Source organism: Chelonoidis abingdonii, chromosome 2, assembly GCF_003597395.2.
Source record: "Chelonoidis abingdonii isolate Lonesome George chromosome 2, CheloAbing_2.0, whole genome shotgun sequence".
Taxonomy (NCBI): domain Eukaryota; kingdom Metazoa; phylum Chordata; order Testudines; family Testudinidae; genus Chelonoidis; species Chelonoidis abingdonii.
In genome coordinates this window covers 286,324,108-286,338,954 of record NC_133770.1, presented here as the reverse complement: position 1 = coordinate 286,338,954, position 14,847 = coordinate 286,324,108, and the positions used below count along the sequence as shown (strand labels likewise).

The 14,847-nt window shown below is 40.4% G+C and overlaps 1 protein-coding gene across 2 annotated transcripts in view; it reads right to left on the bottom strand.

Annotated features, from left to right (window-relative positions):
- TG (thyroglobulin) overlaps positions 1–14,847 on the bottom strand; it is a 216,760-nt gene that overhangs the window by 168,543 nt on the left and 33,370 nt on the right. For both annotated transcript variants that reach the window (XM_075063253.1, XM_075063254.1), the window contains exons 15-19: positions 12,875–12,986; positions 10,077–10,277; positions 6,551–6,760; positions 5,234–5,388; positions 3,380–3,536 (exon numbers count right to left, since the gene is read on the bottom strand). In XM_075063253.1, coding sequence (XP_074919354.1) covers positions 3,380–3,536; positions 5,234–5,388; positions 6,551–6,760; positions 10,077–10,277; positions 12,875–12,986 — 835 coding nt within the window. The remainder of the gene's footprint in view (positions 1–3,379; positions 3,537–5,233; positions 5,389–6,550; positions 6,761–10,076; positions 10,278–12,874; positions 12,987–14,847) is intronic.

Below are 14,847 nucleotides of genomic sequence, written 5' to 3'. Positions count from 1 at the left end.
CCGATCCCACATATGGTGACCAATTAGAACCTGAGCATGTGAAGAAGAACCAGCCAGCCAAGAACCTGAGACAGAGAATGCTTGGTGAGACTTCAGAGTGCTGGCCCACCCCAGCCAATGACCCATCTCCGGCCATGGCCATCCCTGATGCTTCAGAGGAAGGAGATTAAAAAGAAGCCCAGATTACACTCAGTGGGGGTGGGGAGTGGCAAATCGCTTCCTAATCTTTAACAGTGTAGCAACCAGCCTCTACTGTCCTGAGGCACTAGCATTGGATACCCACCTGTTCAGAGATGACCATGCCCCTCTTCCCTATAGCTCAGGATAAAGATTAATTGGAAACTTGCCTTCCAGGTGAATGCAAGTATCCTTCCCTTTCCTTTATTCTGTGACCAAACAACCTGGATCTCCTATTGCTTCTGTAAAGACAGTATCCTACGCTCAGTATGTGTGGATTCCTTGGTTTGGCCGGGCCAGGAGGGAGACAGACACAGCAGGGCTCTTGGAGGAGATTTTGTTTGCTAAACCTTGCTGAGAAGCTTACGGCTTCATTTGAAACATTCACAGATTTTGTTGCTATGAATTTGCAAGGTGAGAGCTTCCAAATGGCTTCCGAATAGCCGTAACTGACGCCCAGCATGGTAATAAATCAAACAGGAAACATCCCAGGTGTACATTTTGTACTGTCTTTGGGTTCTCCTGAATGGAATGACAGCTTCCAGACTGTGAATGCTGGGGTTTCAAAGAGAGGTATGGGAAAATGTGCATCCTATGATAAATTATTTTCAGCAGAGCAGCCGACTCAGATCAGTCGTACTTCTGCACTGTTCTGTGTCTAGTTTCCTGACTATGTGCTGTAACTTAAGAGTATCTTTCCAGCTGCACTAAGTAGGAAAATTTCACAACTAGGTGCAGGCAGTTAATGACGCAATTCTGTACAGCTGGCTGCACTGAAGAGACTAAAGTATTATTATGCTTGTTCTGCAAGAACATTCTTAACCTGGAGCACACAAACTAAATCAAGCAAAAACAAGAACACAGATACAGCAACTGCAGGAGGAATATGCCATAAAGAAAGAAGAGTGTTAGGAAAGACAAACAAGACTTTATACACAAAATGGCAAAGGCTGCACAGATCCCTGTAACACAAAATGACATGAAGACACTCTGCAACATCACTAGACAGTTGTGAAGAAGAAAAACAATACCAACCAACCAATTCAAGGCAAGAAGGATAACTTAAAAAGAAAGTCATCAGAACAATTAAATACACAGAGACAGTACTTTAGTCAACTACTGAATGGCAAGTCAGTGACCAATCCCCCAGATACAAAAGAAGGAGAAAATCTGGATGTCAAATTAAGACCTAGTCCCAGAGCAGAAATAGAGAGGACAGTCAGTCGGTTAGAAAGTGAAAAGGCACCAATTCCAGACAACTTTCCATTGGATGCTCTTGAACACAGTAGATACGGTATTTTGAAAGGCCTCTTACAAAAGATATGGGAAGAAGAAAAAATACCAAACAAATGTGAAAATGGTCATATAATGAAGCTACCAAAGAAAAGAAACCTCAGTCAGTGTAAAATCTGGAGGGGAATTCAGTTGCTGTTTATCCCAAGTAAGGTATTTACACGTATTATTCTAAACAGAATAAAGAAAGCAGTAGATTCAAAGTTAAGACAGGAACAGGCAAGGTTCTGACAGGGGACATCATGTACAGATCAAATAGGAATCCTGCATGTCATCGTAGAACTGTCAGTCAAATGGCAGTCACCGCTTTATATGAATTGTATAGATTTCCAAAAAGCCTTTGATACAGTGGGTAGAACAGTGTTAGGAAGTTGCTATGCCACTGTGGAATCCCTAGATTCTCTGATCAGTAAAACATCTAAGAACTTCTGGGTCCTCGGATTCCAGTGGAATAGTAAGCCATCCTCAAGACAAAAAGGGAGGAAGAAGAAAAATCATTGTAAATGTTTTGTAATGCTACTAAATATGTCATGATACGAACACCTCCTTGTGAAGCTATTTTGTGCTCCAGGGATGCAGGTGAAAATTCTGTCTGTCTTCACAAACTGTACATACAAGGTACAGACAGGAGAAGCGAGATTATCTCTGAGTGTGTGCAGGGAACAGTTACAATAGTAAGAAACTGAAGCTGTACAACTCTAATTGACTTTTCTGCTCCCCTTACAACCATTCAGGTGTAAAGAATAGCTCCAGCATGAGAAAAATGGGACATCTTACATCAATTCAGACTGAATTCATACTTTCATCCGTACTGCTGTAGTGTTCAATCATTCCCTGAAAAGCATTTCAGGACTAGGGGGAAATTGTAGCATGAACAGGGACAAAATGTATTCCCAATACTCTGGAAGACTGTTCAAAATAAACTTTAATATAAAATTGAATATAATTGTAAGTGGATCCACCATACACAAACAATTTAATATTCATGTTCCCCACAAATGGATGTAAACACAAACAGACCGTGTAATTGTATGCTAACCACACAACCACTCCACTCAGAGCCCAGTTCTGAAGACTTTTGAACTCAGTTCCAATCAAGCAACAGCACTGGAGGGCACATGGAGTCTTGAAATCCCCAAATTAAAAGAGGGAACTTGCAGAGGTAGGGTTGTTGTTTTTTTTAAATGCTGAGAATGGCATTCCAAAGCCACAGTACTGTAGATATGCCAGCATGAGGGGTACCTGAGCTGGGGATAAATGCGCCGTCTCTTGTTTCTATGTTGGCAGAGGCCAGCAGTGTTCACTGCTTCTAGTCAAGAAAGGAGTGCCTTGCCCTGATTCTGTAGCTGACTTTGCAACCACACTGATGGATTGTGTGTATACTGGACACAGGATTTAGGACGTAAAGGGTTAGGCACCCGGATCCTATAAAAACCTATATAGGATACAATAGTATAGGGGAGGAATTTTGACAACAGGTGCAAACTATGGCTTCCACTAAGTCCAATTCAAGTCATATGTAACACAACTGTTCCCACTGTTGGGGACATGACCAGTGCGGTGCAACAGCTGAGATAAGCTTGCCCATGTCAGAAACACAATGATTCTCAACACCAGCTGAGAGAGACTCAGATGGAGAGCCCTGTTTGACAACTATATTCAAACGTGATTCTGTTTCATAGTGCAGTCACAGCCTGAAACAGGCAAGTATTGATCCTTTTCAAAGTCAAATTTTGAAGGCCTTAAAATTCAGAATGGGGAAAAAACATTCCAGGATGGCCCCCCAATGCCACTTGGCATTCCTGACAGTTTTTAAGCTCATTATCCCAGGAGTAGGCAGAGGAGCATAATTAACAGCCAGATAGGCTACGTAAATAGAAACGTCAACAGAGGGGGTAAAAATACATACCAATATCATGTAAATCAGGGAGAGAACCTGCTGGGATGCCTTCAAGCTGAGCTTTCCATGTGATGTTCACCCCTAGTCGGTCCACACGCAAACATTCCACCAGCACGACAGAATCGTCGCAAACAGAAACGGAACCCGTGTTTCCAAATGTATTTACCTTAATAATGATTTTCAAAAGAGACAGATTTTAAGTTTTGTGGCCTTTTCGCCCTCACTGCTGCCTCTGTATTAGAATATGTGCACCGGCCTATGCTCAAAACAAGCATTTGACAAGAGGGGATGTTTTCAAAAGCATCTAAGTCCCATTTTTTAAAATGACCCATGCACTGAGAAGCCTAAGTACTACTGACTTTCAGTGAGAGTTAGGCTCCTAAGTGCCTAAATCCCTTTTGAAAATGGGCCTTGGGCTTCTAAATCACTTAGATGCTTTTGAATTTTTTATCCAAGGTCTTTTTTATACACAAACCAGATATTGACTCTAAGATGTATTGCATTTATTATACGTATTGCATTTACTGTTACTTGTACCAGAATAAGACTGCTTAAATGATTTTCCTTTGTCACAATACCTGTGGCATAGACAATGCAACACACAGGAGATTTCACTCCCTATCTACGGTTTTTGAACTGACCCCCATTACCCTCATGTCTGAGTAATTTCCAGTTTATCTGACTGGCATGGCAAGGTTCCTAGTAGGCTCCATGGAATTGTTATCTTTTCTCTTTTCTGATGATATACATCTCTGACTTAGGTAGGTGGGGGCTAAAATCTGGGTCCACTGGTTGCTGAGAAACTACCACATCAGTGCCATCACCCAAGAGCTCTGGCAGAATAGTGATTGACGGGGCTATGAACCTCATGGGGTCAAGCACCACAGGATATGCCACCCACAGAGAACCTGCCTGGCAGTGCTGACTTTGGCTCTGATTTCTGTCTTCCAACTCCAGCTCTGATGCTTGGCTGTGGCTCTACCCACTAGACCTAACTCTGTCTCCACCCACTAGGGCAGACCACTCACACCCCAGCTGTAACAGAATTGACTGGTGTTGCAAGAGTGGACTGGAGGAGGCAGGGTAATTGTTGTAAATACCATGCTGGTTATAGTAGAAAAGGTCTATTAAGCAGGAAGGATCTGCAGCTTGACCTGAACCTGCCTACCAGAGGAGTTCAGCAACTACTTTAAGCAACATTAAAGGAATAGTGTAATATCAAACTAGTCCATATTCAGTATTTAATACTGATTGAATTGTATATTGTAGGAAACCTTAGCATGTAAGAGACAGTATTAAAACTGGAATTTTGTGTACGAAATGGAATTGTTATGCATGGTGGAGTGAAATTCACCCCTCTGCAAAGGGCTGTCACAGTGTCTATGTACCACTTAAACAATGCATAGGCCTTCTGCTGGTCTTCCACACAGGGTTGAAGTTCACACAGTAGAAAGGGTTAACATAAGAAGAGAAGCATATCATAGTTTGGTGAAAGCCACTGCACTGCACATTTAGACAAGACCACATATGAGAAAACATACTAGTAATGAAATGAAATTCAAGAATGGTCAATTTGACCCTGATTATCAAAACAAATGTCCTAACACCGAGATTTATTATAATGTGCTGTTAGCTGATGCTGCATGAGTCAGAATATAGTCCAGCTCACTCCTCTCCATAGCTGTATAAAGTCCTGGAAGTCTTTGGAAAAATTCACTCCAAATGATCCAAATTAAATTTTTGGTCTGTGATCATCTGGGTTATCTATAAGATCCCATATTTTTTTGTCTCTGCCTTTTCATCTCCAGAACCTAAGATGCTGCACGCTTTTTTCACGAATCCAGAAAAAGAGATGTAGAATACCTGAATGTGACAGAAACCAAGGGCCTTCAATTCATCGAATATAAAGATCTGAAATGCCTGCAGTAAACCAGCATAGTCAGAGCTGCAGGTCTTCTCAGAAGGCAGCAGTAGCTCAAAGTGTGTTTGAGCTTGGACATTCTGAAATAACTGGAGCCCTGAAAAAGAAAAAAAAGGGGTTTAGTGCCCTTAATATTTATGATGCAACATTTACCAAAGCTGCCGTTCATAATGACCTAGGGGCGAGGTATAGAAAAGCCATTGACACTGCAAGCCAAGTTTTGATCTTGCATCAACACCTGTTCTGCAAATACTAAAGTGATTTAGAATTTTTTCTTTCTCTCTCTTTTTTTTTTTCCCCCCTAAAGGAGAGACAACTGCTTAGGCTTAGGGTGAAAGATGGAACAAATTTTAGATTGAGACCAGAATCCAGATCCAAATGTGTTTAACTTTTTATTTTATTTTTTGGGTGGTAGGCCGTGTGTGTGTGCGGGGGGAGGGTGGGTACTTTGTTGTGGGTAGGAATGTTTGAAACCAGCATTTCAATTTGGCCTACTGTAGAGACAAGGGTCAGCTGCAAAGTTGAGTTCCAGAGCTGATCCATACTGCCTCAAACTTCAGTAGTGTTCAGCTCTGACATTTTGATCAGAGCCCATTCCTGTCCAAATCATTGACATGGCAAGTGGTAAGAAAGAACTGGCCACATGAGTTCAGAACAGACACATGCAGCTTTCAAGATTTGAGGTGAGTTTTCTTTTTTAACAAAACAAAAACACCAGGTGGCAGCCAATGAAGATGGCAATAACCTTAGGGAACAGATTGTTACAGAAAGACATAGAAGTAACAAAAGTTACTTGATTATACGAATAAACATTTGAGTTCTGCTAAATTCAGACATCAGGCACTAATCTGTTCTTTCAGAAGTAAGTGATTCCATCAGAGCCATTTCATGACACCAGCGTCTTTTCACTTACAGAGAAAAATCTATATTTAAAAGAAATATCCATCTATTTACATCTCTATAATTACAGAATAAGGGAACAGTTACAGGTATGGGAGCAGCTGAAAGGCAAAGATGAGGATGAAGACAGAGCGCAAGGTTGACTTACTGCACATCCTTATTTAGAAGTCACGGATCTAATTACTTCCTTCTCTTATTGTAATTTAAAGGTAGCTTCAAAATGAGGGCAGCTTCTGTTAAATCTATTTAGTTTCCCCTGCATCCTCCCTGGTGAAGGTGCCGGTACTAAAGATGGGTGGCTTCTAAACATTGATCTGCTTTTAAATATGAGAACGCTCCTCTGTAGCAGCTGTACTTACTCTGACAGCTTTGAGAGAGGGGGGGTTCTGAGAGCCAACCGCGACTCTCTCTATCACACAGGAATGTTGCATTGGAAAAGGCGCTATGGAAGCCTTGACGACAAATCAGCTGGCACTTCTGAAAACTCTGATTTTGTTCAGAGACATTTGCACAGAAAAGTGCTCCATTGACCACATAAGACACATTGAAAGGCAGGGAGCATTGGGGACCTGGGAAGATATGAAGAAAAGGAACATGTGAAAGATAAAACTCTGAAACATTCAGGATAAACTCTCCAAGTAACCCTCATCAACCTCTAGGCAGGGAGTTCCCACTGATGTCAGTGGTCTTGATCCAATGCTCTTTGAAGCCAATGAAAGGACTTACATTGACTTCAGTGGGCATTGGACTGGGCTCAGAGACTGTTGCATGCATGGCTTGAAAGTATTATTTGGCCACTAGAGTGGAAAGGCCTTCATATCAATTTCATCCATCTCATCAGAAAGCTCATTTGCTTGTCAAATACAGCTCATCTTCCCAAACACTGACTATGTCATAGCACCTCCTCTTCATGTCACTCTTCAGTGCCGAACATTATGGCGTGGAGCTAAGAGAAGAATATCAGTTGCTCATTGTCTTAATTTCCAACTCTTATGCTACTTAACAAATTTCCATTACGGCACCTTTTTAAAAAATGAAGTGTATTATATCTCAGTAAAAAGGTCATTGCAAGATTTCCTATCCTCTTAGTGACTCCCAATCAGCTCATAAGTTCAAAGCCAGAGGCCAGGAAGGGAGGTGGTCGCTTGCTTTACAAACTCCCAAAGCAATTCCTGAGACTTCTGGAGACAAATACAATTATCAGCACAACACCATCAGTTCTAACATATAACACAGGTAATTTCTATTATCACCAGTTTATCTGTTGTCATCGTAGGTGTTTAGGGCAGCTTATGTTAATAGCTCTTCACACGGGTCAATGTAAAACCAACCTGTTGTCTTCTGTATTGCTCTAATATTTTTCACAACCAACAGGCCATATTGTGCTCTCATCTATACTGGCCCAGTATGGTTAATTCTAACGAGTGTGCTGGTGTATCAAGAGCAGACTTTTCCTCAAAGAATGTAAAATTTAGAGTTGCTGCCTGTACTCCTTTGTTTTTCCTGTATCATACATAGGTTTCAGCTTGGGTCCCTCATTACTGAACCCAATCAGTAACTTCCTTGTTTGGTTCAGCTTCCAGTTCCTTCCTCATTCTTGTTAGGCTGACAAGCAGCTCACACTAGAAAGGCTGTGTTGTCATTTTTACACTTCTGAAGCCCATTTGCTGCTGTTGTAGGAATGAAGAGTGCCTTTCGCCATCCACCCAGTCACTGGCAATTCATTCCTGTGGCTTAACATTCTACTTAATGACTGTTGACTCCTCTCTCCCCAACACGTTTAACAACCTACCTAGGAAAGTCATCATATCCAGGGACTTGCATCTGAATTTACTCAGAATATTCTGTCTCTCTTTCTCCTCCCACTCCATTTATGAGTAGTGGAAAGATGGAATGCGAGTGGTGCGGAATATGAAGATACTTGGAATTAACAAGATGTACACATCAACAAGAAGATGTTGGATTCCATCAAACTCTATTACATGGACGCAGAAAATGAGCTATGGGGAACCCAGCTATTATGGAACTGATTGCTCTAATGAAAACCATATTGTATTCAATGTGCACTTGAAAGTTACAACGTACAGTTACTGCTGTCTTTTCTGATATAGACAAATGGATTTATAGTACTCTCCCACTATGTCAGATTCATCTGCTCACAGGCAACTTTCCCATTTTGGAAATACACCCAGGGTAGTGATAAAGACTTGGGCTACTTCTCAGGCCTATTCCAGAGCTCTTAACAATAGTGATTAGTAATCAGAAGTTACAGGCTGGATGGACAGCCACTTGGAGGAAAATAAGAACGCCCTGAACCTTCATCTTAAACTCTAACCAAACTGTTTAAGTTCTAAAACATTCCATTAACCTTTTTTTATCCATTATTTTCATTTTTTCCTGTTTCCAGAAGTAGATGTGACAAAATTCCAGGAGAAATGTTGTTCTCGGGGTATCTTCACAGCCTGACTGTACACAGAAGGTAACAGGAATCTCGCAAGAAAACCTGTTCTTGTGAGATTTTCCAATACGTCTTTCTAACAATTTGGGGCTGGAGAAGTATCTAAATCATGAATTGTTACCGATCACTCTTGTGCCTGCATCCATTTAAGATGGAAAAAAAAACCTACTGGGCATTGGATGCTCCAAAACAATGCCTGGCACTCATGCAAAACCTGCCAACATATTGAAATGTAGCTTCCATTTTCAGCTCATACTCAGGGAAAACTGCTATTGACCTTCAGTGGGAGTAAGGACAGAGAAAGGACTTCAGAATTTAGGACCTAGTTTGGATCTTCTCCACTCGTCTTTTCTGCCAACTCATGCTCTTCCTGGAGCCTGTCAAAAGCTCTTTCACCATTCTCTGCTGCTCTTCTGACACCGAGAGCATTTTGGTTTCCTAGGCTCCCTAAATGTCAGGATTTCTCACAAGATCTCTCCTACAGAATGCTCTATTTCTGCAATGTAATATTGTACATTACCTTCCAAATTCCTAAAGGATTCTTCCATGTGACTAGCACACATTGCTGCAGCCCTGTGTTGAAATAGTTAGATGTGTGTGTAGAACTCTGCAAATCCCAGAATCACACAGGCAATCCTACATACTTTCTTGTAGTTTGGTCTTTTTTCAAATCTACCAACAACATTCATTTAAAAAATAGAACAAAAGTGCACAAGAATATCCAGCAGGGGATAATTCTGGCCTTGAAAGAAGTTTTTCTAGATCTAATTTCTGTGAATTTATCATTGCAATTTGGACCATATTATTGAAAAATGTCTAATTTGTTCTGCTTCAGTTCAGTGATGGGGAATCTATAACAGTTATTGGAAATTAAGTTTATCCAAATCTCTCTGAAATCATGCTGCAAATCTTGACAGAATTCCAGATCTTTGTAGCTTTGGCGAGGCAGGAAATACTCTGTGAACATGTAGTGTTTTGGCCCATCTACTTTATCATCCTGGTCAAAGGCCAAAAGCAGGAATTACAGAAATACACATTTTTTTTTTCAGCCAGTTAATTTTTTTCAATCCAAGGGCAGGCTGAGACTGGGATCAGTTGAAGTCTTGGGCAAACTGTTCAGGGTGGTTCTTAGATTAGCATGACTGGCTCATCTGTCTTGACTCTTCATTACCACTAAGATTAGCCACCGAATCCAAAAGTCCTCTCCCCTGCCCAACCAAACACAACCCTCTGAACTTTAAGGAACTTTGGAAAATGCATCCAGCCTGGCTGGAGCCTCTAAATACATAGATAGATAAAAATAAATCTCTTTAACAGGAACAGGAACCTAAATCTCAACACAGCTAAATGCTGGGAAAGTTTAGATCAGGGTCCTATTCTGGATCTGAACCTGTGTAAATGTTACTTTGACTGTTGCCACAACTCACTTTCACATGCTGGCCTTTCTCCTCTTACTCGTGTTCCAGGCACCTCCTCTCCATTCTCAAAGACACACCAACAGCTTTCCTGATCCTGGTCACACTGGACTGGTGAGAAGTTTCCGTTGTCCCCTTCACACTGAGGGATGTACCCTTTGCCAATTTCTCGTAAGCTAACTTTGGACGTTAGCATACTACAGAAACCAGGACCTTTAAAGACAAGAGATTGATTACAAGGGAAAGAGCAGAAAAGGAGAAACTATGAGCACCTACAGAAATGAACTTCAGTATTGTACAGTAATTGTCCAAAACACTATATCTTACCATAATGATACTTTAAATTTGGGGCTATTACTGAAGGAAACAGAGAGATTATAATGGACAAATTCTCATGCGACCATAGTTAAGTTTGTATCTGTATAGATATACATGAGACTTCGCTATCTCTACAAAATGCTGCCATTTTGAACCATTAATATGCAAGCAACAATTAGTATGAAGGAAGGAGAGATAGTGGTTTGCTCATTGGCCTGCTAAACTCAGGTCAATTGTGAGTTTAATCCTCGAGGAGACCACTTAGGAATCTGGGGCAAAATCAGTGCTTGGTCCTGGCAGGGGGCTATTCTCAATGACCTTTCAGGATCCCTTCCAGTTCTATGAGATAGCTTAATATAATATATGGAGATATACCTATCTGAATCTTCATAAAGTTGATCTTGTAGAAATACAGTACTGTTGATACTAATATTTTTTCATATTTAAAACAATTTTGCTTCAACTGTGTTTGAGCACTTTCTATGTTCACTTTCCATGAGTATCCCAATGAATAAGCTTTACTAGTAGAGTTGGAGGCAGGGACTGACAGTTTTCCCATGCCATGAAAATTTTCAAGATTAAAAAAAAATATTCTCATCCTGAACTGGTACAAAAAATTGAAATCTTAAATTTTTTTGCACAACAATCATCAAACTTTTTTAGGTCATGTCAGTAAAAATGTTTAATTTATATAATTTCAAAGTGTTACATTTGATTTTGACCTTTTTATATATTTAACTTATTCCTTTGGGGTTTTTTATCCTTATTTTAGTATGAAGAGGCTTGGAAGGATTAGTCTGTTTATCAGTAAAAATCAGTAAACATCAATTTCACCTTACACACACACACACACAAACCTATGAAAAAATATTTCCATCAATAATGATCAAAATTTACAGATCGGCAAAGTGAAAAAAATGCTGCTTGAGAACTTATTAGAGTTTCATTTAAGGATGTACACTTTGTACATTTTGAGATAGAATGTTGACAATTTATGTTTGTGTAGAGCTTTAACTTTTTGAATCTCAAAATCTACTGTTATTAGTTATTGTCTGCCCTCTCATTGCCTCACTCACTCTCTCTCTCTTACAAACACACACACGCCAAAATTTTGAGCAACTACGAAAATTTTGATTGATTAAAAATTTGGTCAAAAATAGACATTGATATTATCTATCAAAATTATACAAAAAATAAAAATCAAATTCTATCAAGCCTAAATGGAAATTAATTAAAATTTTCAAATAAGTCATTTTGAACCAAAAAGAAATTCTCATTTTGAAAATGTTGAAACAGAATGTTTAATCAATTTCAGATTTTTGTTCCCCAGATGTGTTTGTTTATTTATTTTGAACCTGGAGATCTATCAAAACTGACTCTTTTCTGTGAGCTATTTTTGTTTTGACAAATTGGCATTTTCTGACAAAAATATTTCATTAGAAGATTCCCAACTAGCTCTATTTATTAACACTAACACACACAAAAAATCTAATTTTAAGCGCCCAGCCCTGCCAACACTTATGAACATGTAACTATATGCTCATGAATAGCTCCAGTTAACTCAATCCCAGCTTGGGGCAAAGTGTTCAGCCTGGTTCTTATCCAATGGGACTGAACCTGTATGTAAAATTACATAGATGTAAGATCTTGCAGAACTGGGAACTAAGTTTGTACTCTTGCATATGTAAATTGCGTATATTCACAACCCACTGATAATGAACAGTCTGAAAGCAGAAATTGCCAACAATTTCAGTGAAAAGAATAAATTCCAGCGTTTTGCAATTTTTTTTGTGGACAATCTGCAAACATAAAAAAAGCAAATTTTGTTAAATAAATTATTTGTAATTATTTATTCAGCCAGTGGTAAGACGTATTGAAGGCATCTTGCAATTTTTTTAATAAACAAATTAAATGTATTTTAACGTGCTGAAAGCCCTAAATGGCACAGGCAAAAGGAACTGATTCACATCTATCTTTTAAAAAGTTAAAAGGTTCCCAGATGTCCAGATAGGCCAGTTCCTATTCCACTGAGCTGCTAGGCACAATTATGGGGTGTCATAGCAAGTATGGAATCTCACTGGAGCCAGGCCACAGATTGCCATGTAAATAGATGATATTTTATACCTGGTGTGATTTTGTATATATGTTATTTTATAGCCTTTGGAGGAGGATATTTTAAAGTTCAATGGTACTCAGAGACTTCCTCAGAATTTATACATTAGAATGAACCATGGGACTGTAAAATCCAGGAACCAGACATCCAGCTGATGTAAATCAGTGAAGCTCAACTGAAGCCAATTTACAACCATTGAGTACATAAGATTAAGGCGGTTGACTTGATCAAGGGGACAGTGCAAATAGGTGGCAGGCCCAGGAACAGAACCAGGCCTCTCGACTCCCAGTTGTGTAACAGAGAACCTGTGAGATTGAGACAATAAATGGTTGAGTTTCAAAATGGCTTAGCCAGCAAGTTGGTGAATACCAGTACTTACACAGGGGGCTGCCATCTGAATCCTTGCTGCTGTGTTGAACTACAGTTCCTGACGTGGGATCCACACACCAAGCACCCGTGTCTGACTTCTGTAGCACAGTATATTCTCCAGTCTAAGATGGACCAATTACAATGTTACTGTAGGGCAATGTACTTTACACAGGGTTGTTGCTAATGTGCAATGTTCACCAGAACCCACATTTCAAAAGCCTTCATCATAGAATCATAGAACTGTAGGCCTGGCAGGGACCTCAAGAGGTCCTCAAGTCCAGCCCTCTGCACCGAGGCAGGACCAAGTAAACCTAGAGCAGGGGTAGGCAATCTATGGCCCGGGTGCCGAAGGCGGCACGCAAGCTGACTTTCAGTGGCACTCACACTGCTCGGGTCCTGCCCACCAGTGCGGGGGGCTCTGCATTTTAATTTAATTTTAAATGAAGCTTCTTAAACATTTTTAAAGCCTTTTTTACTTTACATACAACAATAGTTTAGTTATATATTATAGACTTATAGAAAGAGACCTTCTAAAAATGTTAAAATGTATTACTGGCACGCAAAACCTTAAATTAGAGTGAATAAATGAAGATTCGGCATAGCACTTGTGAAAGGTTGCCGATCCCTGACCTAGATGATCCCTGACAGGTGTTTGTTCAACCTGTTCTTAAAAACCTCCAATGATGGGGATTCCACAACCTCCCTTGGAAGCCTGTTCTATACCCTTAGAATTAGAAAGTTTTTCTTAATATCTAACCTATCTTCATTGCTGCAGATTAAACTAATTATTTCTTGACCTACCATCAGTGGACATGGAAAACAATTGATCATCAACTTCTTTATAAAATTCCTTAACATATTTGAAGACGTATCAGGTCTTTACTCAACACAAACCATGGCCAGCTTTCCTCATAAGTCAGGTTTTCTAAACCTTGCATCATTTTTGATGCTTTCCTCTGGACTCTCTTCAAGCTGTCACATCTTTCTTAAAGTGTGGCACCCATAATTGGACACAACACTTCAGGTGAAGCCTCACCAGCATCAAGTAGAATGCTACAATTACCTCTTGAGTCTTATGTCTTAGTGTTGTGGGGAGCAATGGGGCTCGGAGCTCCAGGCTTCAGCCTCACACTTCCACACCTGGTTTCAACCCTGCAGGGGTGCCAGTGCTTGGGACATGGGCTTCAGATGCAGGGTCTCACTAGGGTGACCAGATGTCCTGATTTTATAGGGACAGTCCCGATTTTGGGGTCTTTTTCTTATATAGGCTCCTATTACACCCCCCAACCCCTCTCCTGATTTTTCACACTTGCTGTCTGGTCACCCTAGGCTTCACAGCCCCCTGAAACCAGCTCACAGCCCACTAAGGGGTCATGGACCTCCTGGTTGAGAACCATTGTTTTATGTTCCTTGTACAAGCAAAGTCTGAATGACTGCTTCCCTGACAGTTAGCTGGGATGGGGAATGATTTGGGTGTGTTTATTTAAATACTGTTTGCTCCTGCTCTGCTTACAAATTCAGCAGATACAGTGGTGTCAAAGTGATCAAATTTGGCTGGTGTTGGGTACAAATCTCCTTAGCACTGAATGCAGGGATAGTGAAATATGGCTGCCAATGTTGTAATTATTGTAGGAACACAAGAAAACACAGGAGAAAGAGCATCATTAAGCCAGGTACTCAAATGTCAGAGCCCTGAAAGTAAGAGGGGTGGGGACAGGTATTCCCAGCTAGGAGGCTTCACTCGTCAAAGGTTTAACCTGTTTCTCCCCACTGTTCAAAGAATGGAGCTAAATAGGCTTCATTAGGAGCCTCTTTGTTATGTTAAATGCCCAATCAGAGCTGAAATCACTTGAGGTGGGACAGTGTTTCTGACCAGCCTGAACAGATCTGAACATTACCAAGGGCTTTGCTACACTCACACTTTACAGTGCTGCAACTTTCGCACTCAGGGGTGTGAAAAAACACCCCCCTGAGTGCTACAAG